This window comes from Entelurus aequoreus, linkage group LG25, assembly GCF_033978785.1.
Source record: "Entelurus aequoreus isolate RoL-2023_Sb linkage group LG25, RoL_Eaeq_v1.1, whole genome shotgun sequence".
NCBI lineage: Eukaryota > Metazoa > Chordata > Actinopteri > Syngnathiformes > Syngnathidae > Entelurus > Entelurus aequoreus.
In genome coordinates, this window is record NC_084755.1 from 855,529 (window position 1) to 879,589 (window position 24,061).

Genomic DNA, 24,061 nt, shown 5'->3' on the forward strand with positions numbered 1-24,061 from the left:
TGGTAAATATAAGACAACATAATGAGAAATAAAGTTACCAAATTAAATAGAATTAAAATGCTAAGAGTAAAAATAAAATAGCATATTTAAATATTAAAACATACACATTTACAGTAAAACACCTAACCGTTTGAGTAAAAATGTATTACAAAATAATTAAAAAATAAACAAATTAAATATCAATAAAAATAATTTGGTAAAATAAAATAATACAAATTAACTAGTATGGAAAATATAAGACAACAAAATTAGAAATAAAGTTACCAAATTAAATAGGATTATAATGCTAAGAGTAAAAATAAAATAGAATATTTAAATATTATTAAAACAAACGCATTTACAGTAAAACACCTAACCGTTTGAGTAAAAATGTATTAAAAAATAATTCAAAAATAAACAAATTAAATATCAATAAAAATGATTTTGTAAAATAAAATAATCAAATGAAATATGATGGAAAATATAATACAACATAAATAGAAATAAAGTTACCAAATTAAATAGGATTAAAATGCTAAGAGTAAAAAAAAAAAAGCATATTTAATTATTAAAACATACGCATTTACAGTTAAACACCTAACCGTTTCGGTAAAAATATATTACAAAATAAAAAAATAAACAAAGTAAATATCAATAAAAATAATTTTCTAAAATAAAATAATCAAATGAAAATATGATGTAAAATACAACATAATTAGAAATAAAGTTACCAAATTAAATAGGATTAAAATGCTAAGAGTAAAAATAAAATAACATATTTAAATATTATTAAAACATACGCATTTACAGTAAAACACCTAACCGTTTGAGTAAAAATATATTACAAAATAATTAAAAAATAAACAAAGTCAATATCAATAAAAATTATTTTTGTAAAATAAAATAATCAAATGAAATATGATGAAAAATATAAGACAACATAATTAGAAATAAAGTTACCAAATTAAATAGGATTAAAATGCTGAGTAAAAAAAAAATAGCATATTTAAATATTATTAAAACATATGCATTTACAGTAAAAAACCTAACCATTTGAGTAAAAATGTATTAAAAAATAATAAAAAAATAAACAAATTAAATATCAATAACAATGATTTTGTAAAATAAAATAATCAAATATGATGGAAAATATAAAACAACAAATAGAAATAAAGTTACCAAATTAAATAGGATTAAAATGCTAAGAGTAAAAATACATTAGCATATTTAAATATTATTAAAACATATGCATTTACAGAAAAAAACCTAACCGTTTGAGTAAAAATATATTACAAAATAATAAAAAAATAAACAAAGTAAATATCAATAAAAATAATTTTCTAAAATAAAATAATCAAATGAAATTATGATGTAAAATACAACATTATTAGAAATAAAGTTACCAAATTAAATAGGATTAAAATGCTAAGAGTAAAAATAAAAAAGGATATTTAAATATTAAAACATACGCATTTACAGTAAAACACCTAACCGTTTGAGTAAAAATATATTACAAAAAAATAAAAAAATAAACAAAGTAAATATCAATAAAAATAATTTTGTAAAATAAAATTATACAAATGAACTAGGATGGAAAATATAAGACAACAAAATTAGAAATAAAGTTAACAAATTAAGTAGGATTAAAATGCTAAGAGTAAAAATAAAATAACATTCAAATTATTAAAACATACGCAAACAAACACCTAATCGTTTGAGTAAAAATATATTACAAAATAATAAAAAAATAAACAAATAATTAAAAATCATTTTAAATTGAGGTTATTTAAATGTCACAATAGATGAATATATCAAATAACAACATTATGATAGCAAAATGTACAATAATAATTAAAATTGTTCTTTCAGTGATTACCCAAATATTGGTAGGGAAATATACACGCTCATTCTGTTACGTAACAACAAATGTTGTGTTATTCATGTGCGAGTTGTTGCGATTCATGCTGATGAAAAGTGCGTGGGCGATTGTTTGTGAGTTGCAGACATTGAAGCGCATCCAGTCAGTGTGTCAGCGAAGTGAATCACGTTCTTTGTGGACAAACAATCCCGAGTAGTGAGTCTGTGCGGCGCCAGCGTGAGAAATAAAGACAACAAATGGCAGAGCGAGCAGAAGAGCTACCTTGAGATAGTGGATACTTAATTGGCAGGCCTACGGAGGAGAAAAGAGACTCGCTCGTGAGTTGACTAAGTTCAGGGTTGAGTTGACATCGTGCACTTTGTCGTCACTGCCGCTGGCGACTGAGAGTCCGAAGGCAGGTTTTGTCATATTTGACTGCGTCTCACTCTAGTTTCCAGGGCAACCGCGCGGTTGTTTGAAGGTGCGAGCCTTGGAGGCTGAGCATCATATGTGGGAGAAAGCGATGATTAAAAACAACACCAGGCTGTGTTTGGGGACGTTAACATTTACACTCTTCTATTAAAGCGCCTCGCTGCAAACATGAAGATGGCTTTAATAATAACAATGCTCACACACGCCTTCCTTGATGCACTTTCAAGTACACTATATTGCCAAAAGTACCTGCCTTGACTCACATTAATAATAAATATGTTCCTACCTGCTACCTTTGTCCGGAGAAGTCCGATTGCATCCCGGGAGAACAATCCTCGCAGTAAGTTGCGAAACCCCCCCCGTTATGACACCATTTTGATCATTTTCTTAAGACCAATGCAATGTAGACATGAAGTTATATCAAAGGTGGATGTCAGCTTTTTGTTATAAGTGACTAACCATATAAATGTTATTTTTAGTGCTTCTCTGTTATTGATGTTGTTTGTTTCTTGTTTAACTGTGTTTCTAGAAATGAACAGCCACACTTTAGACCAGGGGTCACCAACGCGGTGCCCGCGGGCACCAGGTAGCCCGTAAGGACCAGATGAGTAGCCCGCTGGCTTGTTCTAAAAATAGCTCAAATAGCAGCACTTACCAGTGAGCTGCCTCTATTTTTTAAATTCTATTTATTTACTAGCAAGCTGGTCTCGCTTTGCCCGACATTTTTTAATTCTAAGAGAGACAAAACTCAAATAGAATTTGAAAATCCAAGAAAATATTTTAAAGACTTGGTCTTCACTTGTTTAAATAAGTTCATTGATTTTTTTTACTTTACTTCTTATAACTTTCAGAAAGACAATTTTAGAGAAAAAATACAACCTTAAAAATGATTTTAGGATTTTTAAACACATACCGGTATACCTTTTTACCTTTTAAATTCCTTCCTCTTCCTGACAATTTAAATCAATGTTCAAGTACATTTATTTTTTTTATTGTAAAGAATAATAAATACATTTGAATTTAATTCTTCATTTTAGCTTCTGTTTTTTCGACAAAGAATATTTGTGAAATATTTCTTCAAACTTATTATGATTAAAATTCAAAAAAATTATTCTGGCAAATCTAGAAAATCTGTAGAATCAAATTTAAATCTTATTTCAAAGTCCTTTGAATTTCTTTTAAAAATTTTGTTCTGGAAAATCTAGAAGAAATAATGATTTGTCTTTGTTAGAAATATAGCTTGGTCCAATTTGTTATATATTCTAACAAAGTGCGGATTGGATTTTAACCTATTTAAAACATGTCATCAAAATTCTAAAATTAATCTTAATCAGGAAAAATTACTAATGATGTTCCATAAATTGTTTTTTTAATTTTTTCAAAAAGATTTGAATTAGCTAGTTTTTCTCTTGTTTTTTTCGGTTGAATTTTGAATTTTAAAGAGTCGAAATTGATAATAAACTATGTTTCAAAATTTAATTGTCATTTTTTTCGTGTTTTCTCCTCTTTTAAACCATTCAATTAAGTGTAAATATCATTAATTATTAATAATAACATAGAGTTAAAGGTAAATTGAGCAAATTGGCTATTTCTGGCAATTTATTTAAGTGTGTATCAAACTGGTAGCCCTTCACATTAATCACTACCCAAGAAGTAGCTCTTGCTTTCAAAAAGGTTGGTGACCCCTGATTTAGACACACTTGCTGGCCACAAACGTTAGGGAACATGACATTATTTGATCCAGCTCTTGTTTTGAATCTCACTCCATTAGATGCAGGTGTTGGTGTAAGTTTGTCCAAGTCTGAGTGAACAATTATGTTGCTCTCCTAACCTCAAACTTCTGCCGGAGCTCCAGGTCGATGTCGTCCACCTCTGGGATGGGCACGTTGTAGTACTCGCCCTCTTCTTGGTTCAGTAATTTGTACCTGAGAAGAAAAGACACAATCACACCAAATCAAGCTAAAATCTTTGAATTGTTTTCTATTCTTATTTCCTACATTTTTTATCTAAATCACAATTCATTTGATTTTATTCTGGTTGTCTTGCTGTTCATTTTGTATTTATCCAGCATTTTATTTTGTATAAAATGATGCATCTTCTAATGTAAACCTGACAAACACATGATTTTGTATTGTACCTACTCCATGGTGTTGTACATCTGGGCTATCAAAATAACAAGTTAACTCATGTGATTAATCACAAAAAAGGATCACATTAAAGGCCTACTGAAAGCCACTACTAGCGACCACGCAGTCTGATAGTTTATATATCAATGATGAAATCTTAACATTGCAACACATGCCAATACGGCCGGGTTAACTTATAAAGTGACATTTAAAATTTCCCGGGAAATATCCGGCTGAAACGTCGCGGTATGATGACGTATGCGTGTGACGTAGTCAGAGTAACGGAAGTTATGGTACCCCGTAGAATCCTATACAAAAAGCTCTGTTTTCATTTCATAATTCCACAGTATTCTGGACATCTTTTGCAATTTGTTTAATGAACAATGAAGGCTGCAAAGAAGACAGTTGTAGGTGGGATCGGTGTATTAGCAGCGGACTACAGCAACACAACCAGGAAGACTTTGTTGGAGAGCAGACGCGCTAGCCGACGACCTCACCTTGACTTCTACGTCTCCGGGCCGCCAAACGCATCGGGTGAAGTCCTTCGTCCTTCCGCTGGAACGCAGGTGAGCACGGGTGTTGATGAGCAGATGAGGGCTGGCTGGCGTAGGTGGAGAGCTAATGTTTTTAGCATAGCTCTGTGCGGTCCGGTTGCTAAGTTGCTAAGTTAGCTTCAATGGCGTCGTTAGCACAGCATTGTTAACCTTCGCCAGCCTGGAAAGCATTAACCGTGTATTTACATGTCTACGGTTTAATAGTATTGTTGATTTTCTATCTATCCTTCCAGTCAGGGGTTTATTTTTTTTGTTTCTATATGCAGTTAAAGCACGATGCTATCACGTTAGCTCGTAGCTAAAGCGTTTCGCCGATGTATTGTCGTGGAGATAAAAGGCACTGAATGTCCATTTCGCGTTCTCGACTCTCATTTTCAAGAGGATATAGTATCCCAGGTGGTTTAAAATACAAATCCGTGATCCACAATAGAAAAAGGAGAGAGTACATAGTTCTGTGAGGTCCGGTTGCTAAGTTAGCCTTAGCGTCGTTAGCAACAGCATAGTTAAGCCTTACCAGGCTGAGAATTTTTAACCGTGTAGTTACATGTACATGGTTTAATAGTATTGTTGATCTTCTGTCTATCCTTCCAGTCAGGGGTTTATTTATTTTGTTTCTATCTTCATTTGAAAACGATGCTAACACGTTAGCTCAGTAGCTAAGTGTGTCACCGATGTATTGTCGTGGAGATAAAAGTCACTGTGAATATCCATTTCGCGTTCTCGACTCTCATTTTCAAGAGGATATAGTATCCGAGGTGGTTTAAAATACAAATCCGTGATCCACAATAGAAAAAGGAGAGAGTGTGGAATCCAATGAGCCAGCTTGTACCTAAGTTACGGTCAGAGCGAAAAAAATACGTCCATCACTGCCTCTCAAGTCCTTCACTGTAACGTTCCTCATCTACGAATCTTTCATCCTCGCTCAAATTAATGGGGTAATCGTCACTTTCTCGGTCCGAATCTCTCTCGCTCCATTGTAAACAACGTGGAATTGTGAGGAATACTAGCTCCTGTGACGTCACGCTACTTCCGCTACAGGCAAGGCTTTTTTTATCAGCGAGCAAAAGTTGCGAACTTTATCGTCTATTTTCTCTACTAAATCCTTTCAGCAAAAATATGGCAATATCGCGAAATGATCAAGTATGACACATAGAATGGATCTGCTATTCCCGTTTAAATAAAAAAAAAAATTTTCAGTAGGCCTTTAATTATTTATAGACATATAGATTGATCACGAAATGAATTTAGTTACTCAAGCTTATCCGTGAATGGCTATGCTTGGTATATTGTCATGATCCGTGGTCCGGATCATGTTTTGCTTAGTTACGTTCTGTTATTTATGGACTTCATTAGTTCCTGTTTGCGCTTCCTTGTTTATTTTGTCACCATGGCGACTCATTAGTTTCACCTGCCTCATTTGTTTGGATCACACCTGTCGCTAATCATGAGATTATTATTTACCGTAATTTCCGGACTATAAGCCGCTACTTTTTCCCCTCGTTCTGGTCCCTGCGGCTTATACAAGGGTGCGGCTTATTTACGGCCGGTTCTTCTCCGACACCGACGAAGAGGATTTGGGTGGTTTTAGTACGCAGGAGGAAGACGATGACACAATGATTAAAGACTGACTTTTCATATACCGGCAGGCTGGTTATTTTGATAACGTACAGGCGAGCACTTTGTATTACTTTGCAGCGTTGTATTATTTGTACTCTGCACGAATGCTGTTCGCCATGTCAAAGATGTGAAAGTTTGATTGAATGATTGAAAGATTTATTGTTAATAAACGGGACGCTTTGCGTTCCCAAACAGTCATCTCTGTCCCGACAATCCCCTCCGGGGTAGCAGGAACCCCTATATACTACACTAATTACACATCAAAACCCTGCGGCTTATAGTCGGGTGCGGCTTATATATGGAGCAATCTGTATTTTCCCCTAAATTTAGCTGGTGCGGCTTATAGTCCGGAAATTACGGTAAGCCGGTCTTTGTCAGTTAGTCTGCCTGGCGACTTTTGTTTATTCATGCCACAGTTCGCGAGCTTTTGTTTCATGTCCATAGTTCACGCTAAGTGTTAGTTTTTGTTTCCTTCGCTTAGTTGTGCCTTTTACGCCTTTTGTTTGTCCCTCTTTGAAAGTCAAGATTAAATCATGTTCCTACCTTCAAGCCTTGCATCCCGGGAGAACAAATCTCGCAGTAAGCTGGGAAAAACCCTGCGTCCTGACAGTATATGATTAGTGATCAGGTTAATGCTGACTCCTTCTTAGGCTGCCCACTAGACAGCATCTACAGTCGCAGTCAAAAGTTTACATACACTTGTAAAGAACATCATGTCATGGCTGTCTTGAGTTTCCAATCATTTCTACAACTCTTATTAATTTGTGATGTAGTGATTGGAGCACATACTTGTTGGTCACAAAAAAAACATTCATGAAGTTTGCTTCTTTTATGAATTTATTATGGCTCTACTGAAAATGTGAGGGTCAAAAGTATACATACAGCAATGTTAATATTTGCTTACATGTCCCTTGGCAAGTTGACCTGCAATAAGGCGCTTTTGGTAGCCATCCACAAGCTTCTGCTGGAATTTTTGACCACTCCTCTTGACAAAATTGGTGCAGTTCAGCTAAATGTGTTGCTTTTCTGACATGGACTTGTTTCTTCAGCATTGTCCACACGTTTAAGTCCGGACTTTGGGAAGGCCATTCTAAAACCTTCATTCTAGCCTGATTTAGCCATTCCTTTACCACTTTTGAGGTGTGTTTGGGGTCATTGTCCACAGTGCAGGACGGAGCTCATTTCTACCCACACACCAATGTAACTACTGTAACTACTCCTTTTTTTCTTGGTGTGTAAAATGTTTGCTCAGTGCACAATATAGGTGTCACGATAATGTTTTAGTTGTATCATTTGTATGAGACAATCATTTAGTTTGCAATATGTGCATGGTATTATTTTTATAACTAATTTCTTGTATTTTTAAAAATGTTTTTTATCACGTTCTACTTTTTATCTGTATGTACACTACCGTTCAAAAGTTTGGGGTCACATTGAAATGTCCTTATTTTTGAAGGAAAAGCACTGTACTTTTCAATGAAGATAACTTTAAACTAGTCTTAACTTTAAAGAAATACACTCTATACATTGCTAATGTGGTAAATGACTATTCTAGCTGCAAATGTCTGCTTTTTGGTGCAATATCTACATAGGTGTATAGAGGCCCGTTTCCAGCAACTATCACTCCAGTGTTCTAATGGTACAATGTGTTTGCTCATTGGCTCAGAAGGCTAATTGATGATTAGAAAACCCTTGTGCAATCATGTTCACACATCTGAAAACAGAAGCTACAAAACGGACCTTCCTTTGAGCAGATTGAGTTTCTGGAGCATCACATTTGTGGGGTCCACTAAACGCTCAAAATGGCCAGAAAAAGAGAACTTTCATCTGAAACTCGACAGTCTATTCTTGTTCTTAGAAATGAAGGCTATTCCACAAAATTGTTTGGGTGACCCCAAACTTTTGAACGGTAGTATATATATGCACTGCACACAAAAAATTCCCCCATTGTGGGATAAATAAAGTGTTAGAATAATTGTAAGTTATCACAAAAAACTTTGTGTTGAAATGAGTTCCTAGCAAGAAGACAAAAGCTGTCTTTGAAAGCTACCAAGAAGAAGGCTCGTAAAACTCCACTGGGTAAGGGGGAGAGCCACATGAAGAGTTTTAGGTTTTCTCTCATGTATGGTAATCAACAGAAGCAAGTTGTTCTAACCCAAAGACTTCAGAGCGGAGAGATGACAGGATCTGCCCAATTTCCAGACAAACTCTTTTTGGAGTATTTTACGAACTCTCTTTGAACTATTTTATGAACTCTTTTTGAACTGACCTTTTCTGTGAATTGTTAAAGGCCTACTGAAAGCCACTACTAGCGACCACGCAGTCTGATAGTTTATATATCAATGATGAAATCTTAACATTGCAACACATGCCAATACGGCCGGGTTAACTTATAAAGTGACATTTTAAATTTCCCGCCACACTTCCGGTTGAAAAAGCCTTCGAAGGATGACGTATGCGCGTGACGTAGCCCGGGGAACAGAGGTATGCCTTCTCCATTGAATACAATACAAAAAAGCTCTGTTTTCATTTCATAATTCCACAGTATTCTGGACATCTGTGTTGGTGAATCTTTTGCAATTTGTTTAATGAACAATGGAGGCTGCAAAGAAGAACGTTGTAGGTGGCTGTAGCAACACTGTAGCAGACGCCTAGCCGATGCTAGCAGACCCACCGCACGGATGATCGGGTGAAGTCCTTCGTCGCGCCGTCAATCGCTGGAACGCAGGTGAGCACGGGTGTTGCTGAGCAAAGCAGATGAGGGCTGGCTGGCGTAGGTGGAGCGCTAATGTTTTTATCATAGCTCTGTGAGCTCCGGTTGCTAAGTTAGCCTTAGCGTCGTTAGCAACAGCATTGTTAAGCTTTGTTAGGCTGAGATCTATTAACCGTGTAGTTAATAGTATTGTCGATATTCTGTCTATCCTTCCAGTCAGGGGTTTATTTATTTTGTTTCTATCTGCATTTGAGACAGATGCTATCACGTTAGCTCATGCTAAAGATGCTAAAGAGCTTCGTCGATGTATTGTCGTGGAGATAAAAGTCACTTTAAATGTCCATTTCGCGTTCTCGACTCTCATTTTCAAGAGGATATAGTATCCGAGGTGATTTAAAACACAAATCCGTGATCCACAATAGAAAAAGGAGAGAGTGTGGAATCCAATGAGCCAGCTTGTACCTAAGTTACGGTCAGAGCGAAAAAAAACATGTATTTCACTGCATTCTAGTCCGTCACTCTAACGTTCCTCATCCACAAATCTTTCATCCTCACTCAAATTAATGGGGTAATCGTCACTTTCACGGTCCGAATAGCTCTAGCTGTGTTGAAAACAACAGGAAAATATGAGGGAGTGAACAACCGACAACGTCACGCTACTTCCGGTAGGGGCAAGGTTTTTTTTTTAATCAGAGACCAAAAGTTGCGAACTTTATCGACGTTGTTCTATACTAAATATACTAGCAAAAATATGGCAATATCGCAAAATGATCAAGTATGACACATAGAATGGATCTGCTATCCCAGCTTAAATAAAAAAAAATCATTTCAGTAGGCTTTAACGACCTTTTCTGTGGACTTTTTGCGGAAACAAAGGTGGCCATGTGGTCGGGGAGGGTCCAAAAAAAAAAAGGAGACGGCATGCAATCTTTTGGCAGAGCGTGCTGGAGACTGTACGGTGTGTCCGGGCGTGTCTCCTCAATTGAGTCCAAATTGAACTCTGTCTCCGTTTAATTCTTTGCCTCTTGTCTTGTTTAATAAATGTCATCAGTGTTTGAACCTGACACAAAGTCTGTCCTACTGTCACCATTTTTCTAAATCCAGTATGGCGATGAGTGGAGTAAATATTAGCAGTTCACTTGCCTTATTTCACGTGACTTAAAAGAAGTGAGACGACTGACCATCCGCACGTGTGAGCCTTCATCAGCTCGGACACTCCAAACGACATGGAGCCCATGAAGTCGTTTCTGGTCGTGCGGTCCCAGTCCCAAATCTCGATGGACAGACGGCGGTCCTTGTCGGATACCTTGAGCTTACTGCGAGAGCCCGCACACACAAATACAGAGGAGAAGTATTGATGCACTAAAAAGCAAAGTGTTGTTCATCAACCACAATCTGTAATTGGGTCAGGACTCACAAGGTGAAGGACTCGTTCCAGCATGGGTTCAAGGACGAACGGATGGTCCTGGTCTTCTGTTTGGTCTCGTTTTTGGGGTCTGGGATGAGCTTAAGTTTAACATATGGGTCTGATAACCCATTGGGGTCCATAGGGATCAGGTTTCGAGCTTCTCCCACTAGAAGAGGAGATAAAAAAATGAATGTTTTTTTTTGAGTGGTGAGGCGCAAACTGCTCAGCCTGCATTACCACCACTGATGAGTTATACAAATATTGGTGTATTTTTAATACCAACGTGTGCATTATCAAGATTTTGTTCCAAAATTACTATTATTTGTTCATTTTTGGCATACAAATACAGTAGATTTGGCGCTATCTATAAACATAAACACATTATGATGGGACTGCCTGTGAGTGTAGCTCGTCATTACAAGTCTGTACAGTAGATGGCAGTGTAACTCTGCTTCTTAACACATCTAACATGCATCTGGTCTACCGGAGAGTAAGAACACATAGCAGGAGGGATCTATATATATATATATATATATATATATAGATTTGATATATATATATATATCTATATATAGATATATATATTATATATATATATATATATATATATATATATATATATATATATATATATATAGAGAGAGAGATATAGATATATATCTATATCTATCTATATCTCTATATATATATATATCTATATCTATATCTATATCTATATATATATATATATATATTATATATATATATATATATTATATATATATCTATATATATATATATATATATATATATATATATATATATATATATATATATATATATATATATATATATATATATATATATATATATATATATATATATATATATATATATATATATATATATTGTTTAACAGTCCGGGGTCTCCGTTGTGGTATTTTAGGCTTCATATTGAACCACACATTTTCAATGGGAGACAGGTCTGGACTACAGGCAGGCCAGTCTAGTACCCGCACTCTTTTACTACGAAGCCACGCTTCTGTAACACGTGGCTTGGCATTGTCTTGCTGAAATAAGCAGGGGCGTCCATGATAACGTTGCTTGGATGGCAACATATGTTGCTCCAAAAGCTGTATGTACCTTTCAGCATTAATGGTGCCTTCACAGATGTGTAAGTTACCCATGTCTTGGGCACTAATACACCCCCATACCATCACACATGCTGCCTTTTACACTTTGCGCCTAGAACAATCCGGATGGTTCTTTTTCTCTTTGGTCCGGAGGACACGACGTCCACAGTTTCCAAAAACAATTTGAAATGTGGACTCGTCAGACCACAGAACACTTTTCCACTTTGCATCAGCCCATCTTAGATGAGCCCGGGCCCAGAAAAATGTTTCTGGGTGTTGTTGATAAATGGCTTTGGTTTTGCATAGTAGAGTTTTAACTTGCACTTACAGATGTAGCGACCAACTGTAGTTACTGACAGTGGTTTTCTGAAGTGTTCCTGAGCCCACGTGGTGATATCCTTTACACACTGATGTCGCTTTTTGATGCAGTACCGCCTGAGGGATCGAAGGACACTGGTATTCAATGCTGGTTTTCAGCCTTGCCGCTTACGTGCAGTGATTTCTCCAGATTCTCTGAACCTTTTGATGATATTACGGAGCGTAGATGGTGAAATCCCTAAATTCATTGCAATAGCTGGTTGAGAAATGTTGTCCTTCAACAATTTGCTCAGGCATTTGTTGACAAAGTGGTGACCCTCGCCCCGTCCTTGTTTGTGAATGACTGAGCATTTCATACCCTTCACTGGCTTCCTGTTCCACTCAGGATGGAATACAAAGTCTCCCTACCAACCCACCAGTGCCTCCATGGAAATGCCCCCCCCCTCCACCTCAAAGAACTGCTCACCCCCAAATCCTCCCCACGACACCTCCGCTCCGGACAGGCTAACCTCCTCCAACCTCCGAGGACAAAGCTCCGAACTATGGGAGACCGAGCTTTCTGCTCCCAGTCTGTGGAACGCTCTCCCTGACCACCTGAGGGCACCACAGACTGTGGCCGCTTTTAAAAAACGCTTAAAAACCCTTCTTTTTAAAAAAAGCCTTTTTTTTTTAAGATGTATGTGTGCTAGTTCTAGCTATTAGTCTGTTCTAGTTGACATTTCTTTTTACTGTTTATTTTACTTGTTGGGGGCAGCTATTTGTGGTTCTAGCATTTTTTTAAAATGCACTGTAGCACTTTTGAGGTTGTTTGTTCAACCCGAAATCTGGAACGCTCTTCCCGACCATCTTAGAGCGCCACAGTCGGTCGACCGTTTTAAGAAGGGACTAAAAACCTACCTTTTTTAGCACAGTTTTTATCTCATTTCTCTGCCTTCTTGTTTTTAAAGGCCTACTGAAAGCCACTACTAGCGACCACGCAGTCTGATAGTTTATATATCAATGATGAAATCTTAACATTATAACACATGCCAATACGGCCGGGTTAACTTATAAAGTGACATTTTAAATTTGCCGCTAAACTTCCGGTTCGAAACGCCTCTGAGGATGACGTATGCGTGTGACGTAGACCGGGGAACACGGGTATGCCTTCCACATTGAAGCCAATACGAAAAAGCTCTGTTTTCATTTCATAATTCCACAGTATTCTGGACATCTGTGTTCGTGAATCTGTTGCAATCATGTTCATTGCATTATGGAGAAGGAAGCTGAGCAAGCAAAGAAGAAAGTTGTCGGTGCGAAATGGACGTATTTTTCGAACGTAGTCAGCAACAACAGTACACAGCCGGCGCTTCTTTGTTTACATTCCCGTAAGATGCAGTCAAGATGGAAGAACTCGGATAACAGAGACTCTAACCAGGAGGACTTTTGACTTCGATACACAGACGCCTGTAGAGAACTGGGACAACACAGACTCTTACCAGGATTACTTTGATTTGGATGACAAAGACGCAGACGTGCTACTGTGAGTATGCAGCTTTGGCTTCCAAACATTTGATCGCTTGACCGTATGTGCGCAACTTTTTTTTGCGTATGTACGTAACTTTTTTAAAATATATAAGCTTTATGAACCTTGGGTTAGGTGAACGGTCTTTTGGGCTGAGTGATTGTGTGTGTTGATCAGGTGTTTGAATTGTATTGGCGTGTTCTATGGAGCTAGGAGCTAGCAGAGGAGCTAGGAGCTAGCATAACAAACACGTAGGTGTTTTTATGCAGGATTAATTTGTGGCATATTAAATATAAGCCTGGTTGTGTTGTGGCTAATAGAGTATATATATGTCTTGTGTTTATTTACTGTTGTAGTCATTCCCAGCTGAATATCAGGTCACCCCCGGCTCTCACAGCATCTTCCCTATCTGAATAGCTTCCACTCCCCACTAGTCCTTCACTTGCACTTTACTCATCCACAAATCTTTCATCCTCGCTCAAATTAATGGGGAAATTGTCGCTTTCTCGGTCCGAATCTCTCTCACTTCATGCGGCCATCATTGTAAACAATAGGGAACTTTGCGTATATGTTCAACTGACTACGTCACGCTACTTCCGGTAGGGGCAAGCCTTTTTTTTATCAGATACCAAAAGTTGCAATCTTTATCGTCGTTGTTCTATACTAAATCCTTTCAGCAAAAATATGGCAATATCGCGAAATGATCAAGTATGACACATAGAATAGATCTGCTATCCCCGTTTAAATAAAAAAAAATCATTTCAGTAGGCCTTTAAATACACTGCTTAATTGCCTATCTGTTTTATCCAGTGATTTCATGCTTTTATTTCAATTTTTTATCTATGTTTCTATTTTATCTAGTGTTTTTCATGTTTTCATTTATATTTTAATTTTCTATTATATATTCTAACTTTCTATTTTATTTTTTTTAATACTTTGTAGCACTTTGAGATTTTAACAAATGTAAAATGCTTTTACAAATGTAATTCATTATTATTATTATTATTAAAGTGCTTTTACCAATAAAATCTATTATTATTATTATTATTGCACGCACAAGCGTCATGGGAAATTATTATTGTTGTGGCTTGTGCAGCCCTTTGAGACACTCGTGATTTAGGGCTATCTAAATAAACATTGATTGATTGATGCAAAGTAGATGAGATATGTAATTATCATACCACCGCTGTTGAGTTTACGTTATGTATTTAAAGGGATGATAACGCAGATGTAAGCTATCAAATATTCTTGAAAAGTCCAAAAAATAAATTTGAAAGTACAGCCCTTTAAGATGCAAAGAAGTACACTGCAAAAAGTCAGTGTTCAAAAACAAGAAAAAAAAATACAAAAATGAGGGGTATTTTACTTGAACTAAGCAAAATTATCTGCCAATAGAACAAGAACATTTGGCTTGTCAAGACTTTCCAAAACAAGTAAAATGAGCTAACCTCAATGAACCCAAAAATACCTTAAAATAAGTATATTCTCACTAATAACAAGTGCACTTTTCTTGGTAGAAAAAAATAATATGAGACCGTTTTGCTCAATATGTTGAAAAATATTCTTAAATGAAGTAAATGCTAGTGCCATTATCTTGACATAATGATATGCGCTCGGCATTACATTTCTTGAAACCAGCAAACTTATACTAAAAACTAATTTATTGTTCTTAATGGAAAGGCAACAAGGCAAGCGCTTGTTACTCTCGGGGTCTCCTAGCCGCTCAGGCTAATCATATTGTCTAAAAATGCATTTTTCCATGGATAACATGACATCATCGCGCCAAGTGCGTGCTCTTTCAGTCAATTAGTGCGCATATATACAGCCCGTTGTTATTTTGAAAAATTTACCTGAATGTGCATGAACTATTTCTGTTCAAAATTGTTTGAAATGTCACATGTTAAATGTTTAAATATTAACTGTCAGTTTTCTGTACTGTGCCAACTGTACTACTATATGAGTGCGTGTTTTCTATTGTTTCATTGAAAATAAAACAGCAAAGTCCATTTGGCTGTCATCTGTTTTAATTATGAGACACAATTGTGTCAAAGTCAGGATTGTGGCATAGGCCGTATAGGCAAATGCTAAGGGCGCCGTCCATCAGGGGGCGCCACGCCAGTGCCACAAATGTTGGAGAAAAAAAAAAGAAAAAAGTTGGTACTATTATTTCTAAATACAAAAAATAATCCCACGTTAATTAAAATGCAAAGTAAAGCCTATTTAAAAGAAATATTATTTGTTACAACATTACGCCCCCCCATCCCTCCGCACGGTGTGCCCCCTCCCTTCCCGTATCATGACTCTTTTTGGACGTCACCACATGAAAAAATCAACACAAGATGTCAAAACGGCCAAAACTGTCAGGTGCCCAGGGAAGAGAAAAGAAGAGGAGGAGAAACGAGAAAAAGACAGAGGTAGCCCGTTAGCCTACATGAAATTATTTCTCTGTAACAGAATGTGATAGTAACCTGGCTTTTTAGCATTAAGCTAATGTTACATGATTCGGCAATTGCTAATCAATAAATAGCTAGTTCTGTTTTAACGTCGGGTTAATATTGTGGAGGGGGCTAAATTGTTATGGAAAATAATAATGTAACGTTAGGTAATTACTAGGGATGTCCGATAATGGCTTTTTGACGATATCCGATATTCCGATATTGTCCAACTCTTTAATTACCGATATCAACCTATACCGATATCAACCGATATATGCAGTCGTGGAATTAACACATTATTATGCCTAATTTGGACAACCAGGTATGGTGAAGATAAGGTACTTTTTAAAAAAATTTGTAAAATAAGATAAATAAATTAAAAACATTTTCTTGAATAAAAAAGAAAGTACAACAATATAAAAACAGTTACATAGAAACTAGTAATGAATGAAAATGAGTAAAGCTAACTGTTAAAGGTTAGTACTATTAGTGGAGCAGCAGCACGCACAATCATGTGTGCTTACGGACTGTATCCCTTGCAGACTGTATTGATATATATTGATATATAATGTAGGAAGCAGAATATTAATAACAGAAAGAAACAACCCTTTTGTGTGAATGAGTGTAAATGGGGGAGGGAGGTTTCTTGGGTTGGTGCACTAATTGTAAGTGTATCTTGTGTTTTTTATGTTGATTTAATAAACAAAAAACAAAACAAAAAAAAAACAAAACAAAAAAAAAACCTGATACCGATAATTTCCGATATTACATTTTAACGCATATATCGGCATATACATCTCTAGTAATTACAGTACTCCCATCTTACATTCCTCGAGGACATTTGTATTGGATCTTTTAAGCAGGTGTTTTTGTTGACATTGTTATTGCCTTCTGGTTAGCTAATGTTTGCCCTGCAGGTAATAGTCACTTTTCCACCCCTTTATATATTAGGCATAGTTGTAAGCCTAGTTGTTAAAGTGCACATCATTAATGTTAATTAAGCAATATCACATGAGAGGGAATGTTGTTTTTTTTAATTTGAGCACTGCTGTGATTCGGTTAAAGATAATCATAACATAACATTCTCATAAAATATGTTAATTTGCTTTCTTTAAGTAAAAAAAAAAGGTCAAAGACAAAGCTATTCGGTTTCTTGTGAGTATATACACTTCACTGCCGATGTGGGGGGGCGCCACCTAAAATATTGCCTAGGGCACCAGATTGATTATGGAAAATAATAATGTAACGTGACGCTTGTGAGTGTTGATGACACAGCTTTGCAACAGTTGATATTCTAGTTTCAAGCATGTTTTACTCAATATAGGTCATAACATCTCAGCAACAAGCTGTAATATCTTACTGACATCATTTAGGATCAAAACACTTAAAACAAGTAAAACACTCTAACATAAAATCTGCATAGCGAGAAGAATTATCTTGTCAGACAGAAAATAAGCAAATATCACCCTTATTTCAGATATTTCATCTTACTTATATTTCACTTTTTGCAGTGTACAGAGCAATATGTGGACAAAAACGTGGACGGCATGTAATGGCTGATGAGAGCAGGCGCCACATACGCCGCTAACAGGTGCTGAGAAGCAGAACACATGTTACAAAAGGCTGGGAGTCGGCGGCGCGAGTCACTGCCACTCTGAGTGGGTGTCGGGACCGTGCATTTGTCCAAAAAACCCCCAAGTAAACACACAAACAACCTACTAAAAATGAGGTGTCACAACCTAAACGGCGTGCGCTGACATGCGTAATAGTCCTCTCGGGAGCAACAATATGTGTGACATTTCCCCGTGTCATAACTGACAAATGGGAGAGGAAAGAGTGCTGTTACGTAGCAACAGCAATGGGATGGAGAGGTGGGCCATGTCACCATGGCGACAATATCTACAGTAAATGGCCAGTCCAAGTTGCCTTGAATGCACACTGGAAGAATGAACATCTACTTCCTATACAATACAAACACCTCATATTTTCCACGTTTATATATAAATAGTGGACACACAAAGCTGGTAATGGATTGAATATAATCACATTATTACAATTGCAACTATCGCCTATTCTCTTTCCATTACACAGGGTTGTCCAAAGTAGGGCCAAGGGGCCATTTGCAGCCCACAGCTTGTTTTTTATCAGCCCACATCATCTAGACCAGGGGTCACCAACCTTTTTGAAAGCAAGAGCTACTTCTTGGGTAGTGATTAATGCGAAGGGCTACCAGTTTGATACACACTTAAATAAATTGCCAGAAATAGCCAATTTGCTCAATTTACCTTTAACTCTATGTTATAACTAATAATTAATGATATTTACACTTAATTGAACGGTTTAAAAGAGGAGAAAACACGAAAAAAATTACAATTAAATTTTGAAACAGTTTATCTTCAATTTCGACTCTTTAAAATTCAAAATTCAACCGAAAAAAAGAAGAGAAAAACTTAAAAAAAGAATTTATGGAACATCATTAGTAATTTTTCCTGATTAAGATTAATTGATGACATGTTTTAAATAGGTTAAAATCCAATCTACACTTTGTTAGAATATATAACAAATTGGACCAAGCTATATTTCTAACAAAGACAAATCATTATTTCTTCTAGATTTTCCAGAACAAAATTTTTAAAAGAAATTCAAAAGACTTTGAAATATGATTTAAATTTGATTCTACAGATTTTCTAGATTTGCCAGAATATTTTTTTTGAATTTTAATCATAATAAGTTTGAAGAAATATTTTACAAATATTCTTCGTCGAAAAAACAGAAGCTAAAATGAAGAATTAAATTAAAATGTATTTATTATTCTTTACATAAAAAAAATAAATTTACTTGAACATTGATTTAAATTGTCAGGAAAGAAGAGGAAGGAATTTAAAAGGTAAAAAGGTATATGTGTTTAAATCTCTTAAAATCATTTTTAAGGTTGTATTTTTTCTCTAAATTTGTCTTTCCGAAAGTTATAAGAAGCAAAGTAAAAAAAATAATGAATTTATTTAAACAAGTGAAGACCAAGTCTTTAAAATATTTTCTTGGATTTTCAAATTCTATTTGAGTTTTGTCTCTCTTAGAATTAAAAATGTCGGGCAAAGCGAGACCAGCTTTGCCCGACAAAAATAAAATTTAAAAAATAGAGGCAGCTCACTGGTAAGTGCTGCTATTTGAGCTATTTTTAAAACAGGCCGGCGGGCTGTCACCACGTTGGTGACCCCTGATCTAGAAAATATAATTAATTATGAAGGACAATAACGGACACGCACAAAATTCAAGTGTTTCAATGAAACCAAAATGGCCAACTGCTTGTGCATCTTACAGTATACAGTAGTGCAGGGGTCACCAACGCGGTGCCCGCGGGCACCAGGTAGCCCGTAAGGACCAGATGAGTAGCCCGCTGGCCTGTTCTAAAAATAGCTCAAATAGCAGCACTTACCAGTGAGCTGCCTCTATTTTTTTAATTCTATTTATTTACTAGCAAGCTGGTCTCGCTTTGCCCGACATTTTTAATTCTAAGAGAGACAAAACTCAAATAGAATTTGAAAATCCAAGAAAATATTTTAAAGACTTGGTCTTCACTTGTTTAAATAAATTCATTAATTTCTTTACTTTGCTTCTTATAACTTTCAGAAAGACAATTTTAGAGAAAAAATACAACCTTAAAAATGATTTTAGGATTTTTAAACACATATACATTTTTACCTTTTAAATTCCTTCCTCTTCTTTCCTGACAATTTAAATCGATGTTCAAGTAAATTTATTTATTTTATTGTAAAGAATAATAAATACATTTTAATTTAATTCTTAATTTTAGCTTCTGTTTTTTCGACAAAGAATATTTGTGAAATATTTCTTCAAAATTATGATTAAAATTCGAAAAAATTATTCTGTTTCAAGTTTTTATAGTTTATATAAAACTATAAAAACAAATCTAGAAAATCTGTAGAATCAAATTTAAATCTTATTTCAAAGTCTTTTGAATTTCTTTTAAAATTTTTGTTGTGGAAAATCTAGAAGAAATAATGATTTGTCTTTGTTAGAAATATAGCTTGGTCCAATTTGTTATATATTCTAACAAAGTGCAGATTGTATTTTAACCTATTTAAAACATGTCATCAAAATTCTAAAATTAATCTTAATCAGGAAAAATTACTAATGATGTTCCATAAATTATTTTTTTAATTTTTTCAAAAAGATTCGAATTAGCTAGTTTTTCTCTTCTTTTTTTCGGTTGAATTTTGAATTTTAAAGAGTCGAAATTGATAATAAACTATGTTTCAAAATTTAATTGTCATTTTTTTCGTGTTTTCTCCTCTTTTAAACCGTTCAATTAAGTGTAAATATAATTAATTATTAATAATAACAGAGTTAAAGGTAAATTGAGCAATTTGGCTATTTCTGGCAATTTATTTAAGTGTGTATCAAACTGGTAGCCCTTCGCATTAATCACTACCCAAGAAGTAGCTCTTGCTTTCAAAAAGGTTGGTGAGCCCTGGACTAGAAAATATAATTAATTATGAAGGAGAATAACAGACATGCACAAAATTCAAGTGCCCGTGCATCTTAGAGTATACAGTACTTTATAGTATTTGATCAGAATCAGAAATACTTTATTAATCTCCGAGGGGAAATTAAGAATTTCAGCACGATCCCATTCAAGAGCAGACAAACATTACAGGGAGACAGAACAGGATTAAACATTACAGGGAGACAGAACAGGATTAAACATTACAGGGAGACAGAACAGGATTAAACATTACAGGGAGACAGAACAGGATCGTTGACGGGTCTGCCAACTTCCGGCGTCCCTTAGAAAAAAGGTGAGATACTATTACTAACATACTTTAGAGCAGGCCTGGGCAATTATTTTGATTTGAGGGGCCAAATTTAAAGAAAAAAATGTGTCTCAGGGCCGGTATATCTATTTTTATGAACACTAATACAAAACCTGACAATAATGTCTGCAAGTTAAAAACGTTATGACAGACCGCTTTAAAACAGAATTACGGTACATTTTAATTTTTTTTTTTACTGAATGAGACAGCCAGAATGTACATGAAAATAAAAAATGTGGGATTTACAATATTAACTATGAAGGATAAAACACTGAATATTGACAACATATGAACATCACTATACCCCCTCTCCATCCACATATTTTACAGTCAAGAAACACAACAAAAATGCAACAAACACAGTGAAATATGAACATTAAGGGTAAATTAAAAAAAACCTACCTACAATCTGAAATATGTGATAAATCACTAATCTTTACAACAAATCTCCTTCCACGTCTGTCCCTGTCACCCACATTTCAGGTTCTGGAAACACTCTGTGGAAACACTCCCCACCCACACTGCTTGGTACCTCGTCTGAGATGCTGTGACTTATATTACCATAGTAATTAATTAGATGACCATATTAACTAATTAGATTACCTTAGTAACTATATAGATAACCATAGTAACTAATTAGATGACCATAGTAACTAATTAGATGACCATAGTAACTAATTAGATGACCATAGTAACTATATAGATAACCATAGTAACTAATTAGATGACCATAGTAACTTATTAGATGACCATAGTAACTATAGATGACCATAGTAACTAATTAGATGACCATAGTAACTATATAGATAACCATAGTAACTATATAGATAACCATAGTAACTAATTAGATGACCATAGTAACTATATAGATGACCATAGTAACTATATAGATAACCATAGTAACTAATTAGATGACCATAGTAACTATATAGATAACCATAGTAACTATATAGATAACCATAGTAACTAATTAGATGACCATAGTAACTAATTAGATGACCATAGTAACTTATTAGATGACCATAGTAACTATAGATGACCATAGTAACTAATTAGATGACCATAGTAACTATATAGATAACCATAGTAACTATATAGATAACCATAGTAACTAATTAGATGACCATAGTAACTTATTAGATGACCATATTAACTAATTAGATGACCATATTAACTAATTAGATGACCATAGTAACTATATAGATAACCATAGTAACTAATTAGATGACCATAGTAACTAATTAGATGACCACAGTAACTTATTAGATGACCATAGTAACTATAGATGACCATAGTAACTATATAGATAACCATAGTAACTATATAGATAACCATAGTAACTAATTAGATGACCATAGTAACTAATTAGATGACCATATTAACTAATTAGATGACCATAGTAACTATATAGATAACCATAGTAACTAATTAGATGACCATAGTAACTAATTAGATGACCATAGTAACTAATTAGATGACCATAGTAACTTATTAGATGACCATAGTAACTATAGATGGCCATAGTAACTAATTAGATGACCATAGTAACTATATAGATAACCATAGTAACTATATAGATAACCATAGTAACTAATTAGATGACCATAGTAACTTATTAGATGACCGTATTAACTAATTAGATGACCATATTAACTAATTAGATGACCATAGTAACTATATAGATAACCATAGTAACTAATTAGATGACCATAGTAACTAATTAGATGACCATAGTAACTTATTAGATGACCATAGTAACTATAGATGACCATAGTAACTAATTAGATGACCATATTAACTAATTAGATGACCATATTAACTAATTAGATGACCATAGTAACTATATAGATAACCATAGTAACTAATTAGATGACCATAGTAACTTATTAGATGACCATATTAACTAATTAGATGACCATAGTAACTATATAGATAACCATAGTAACTAATTAGATGACCATAGTAACTTATTAGATGACCATAGTAACTATAGATGACCATAGTAACTAATTAGATGACCATAGTAACTAATTAGATGAGCATAGTAACTAATTAGATGACCATAGTAACTTATTAGATGACCATAGTAACTATAGATGACCATAGTAACTAATTAGATGACCATAGTAACTAATTAGATGACCATAGTAACTATAGATGACCATAGTAACTAATTAAATGACCATAGTAACTAATTAGATGAGCATGGTAACTAATTAGATGACCATAGTAACTAATTAGATGACCATAGTAACTAGTATATCATGCATATTCCAAGCATGTAAAGACTTAGTATAGTTGAAGACTTAGTTAAGGTGATTATAAAACATCACTGCACATCATAATGGCAGCTACACTTTACATCTTAAACATCTGAAAATAATTATTTGGGAATGTCCTACGGACCAAATTGAAAAGCTTAACAGGCCGCGTGCGGAACCCCGGGCCTTTAATTTGCCCAGGTCTGGTATAGAATAACACTGTGGATCAGTAGAATATACCACCTAATGAACCATTAACAACATTGTGATAAAAATGCTGCGATATAATAAATGAAATAAAATCACCATGTAGCCTTATTTAAGAGTGCAATAACAGCAGGTGCAAAAGTTTTCTTACATGGTTAAATCCTACAAAAGAGGAACAACGCACCGCCGATCAGAGAAAACTTAGTAAGCAACAGTACGGAAAGTTTATGAATTTAATACATCTCAACATTTTAAAGTGCATGCAGAAGTAGATAAAGCGGCTCAATGTTGACCAGGTGTGATACTTCCAATGCAGGGATTACCATTTTATGGAGGTAATAACAAAAATACATTAAGAGGTGACCAATAGTTAACACTAGTTTTTTCAACCCATTGTTAAAGTACTACACCCCCCCAGTAGTTTTCAGTGACCTTCAGAGCAGTTTTCTGTACACGAAAGAAAATACAGATACCGTATTTTTCCGGACCATAGGGCGCACTGCCGATGAGCGGTGAGGTCTATTTTCATACAAAAGGCGCACCGGATTATAAGGCGCATTAAAGGAGTCATTTTATAATTATTATTTTCTAAATGTAAAAGACTTCCTTGTGGTCTACATAACATGTAATGGTGGTTCTTTGCTCAAAATGTTGCATAGATGATGTTTTACACATCATCTTCAAGTCACTTTCTGACAGTCT

At 34.9% G+C, this 24,061-nt stretch overlaps 1 protein-coding gene across 1 annotated transcript in view; it reads right to left on the bottom strand.

Moving 5' to 3' along the window:
• The window catches only part of LOC133642936 (protein kinase C alpha type-like), a 51,074-nt gene that overhangs the window by 24,663 nt on the left and 2,350 nt on the right, over positions 1-24,061 (bottom strand). Inside the window, exons 2-4 of the mRNA XM_062037359.1 lie at positions 10,697-10,915; positions 10,461-10,595; positions 4,101-4,194 (exon numbers count right to left, since the gene is read on the bottom strand). Coding sequence (XP_061893343.1) covers positions 4,101-4,194; positions 10,461-10,595; positions 10,697-10,915 — 448 coding nt within the window. The remainder of the gene's footprint in view (positions 1-4,100; positions 4,195-10,460; positions 10,596-10,696; positions 10,916-24,061) is intronic.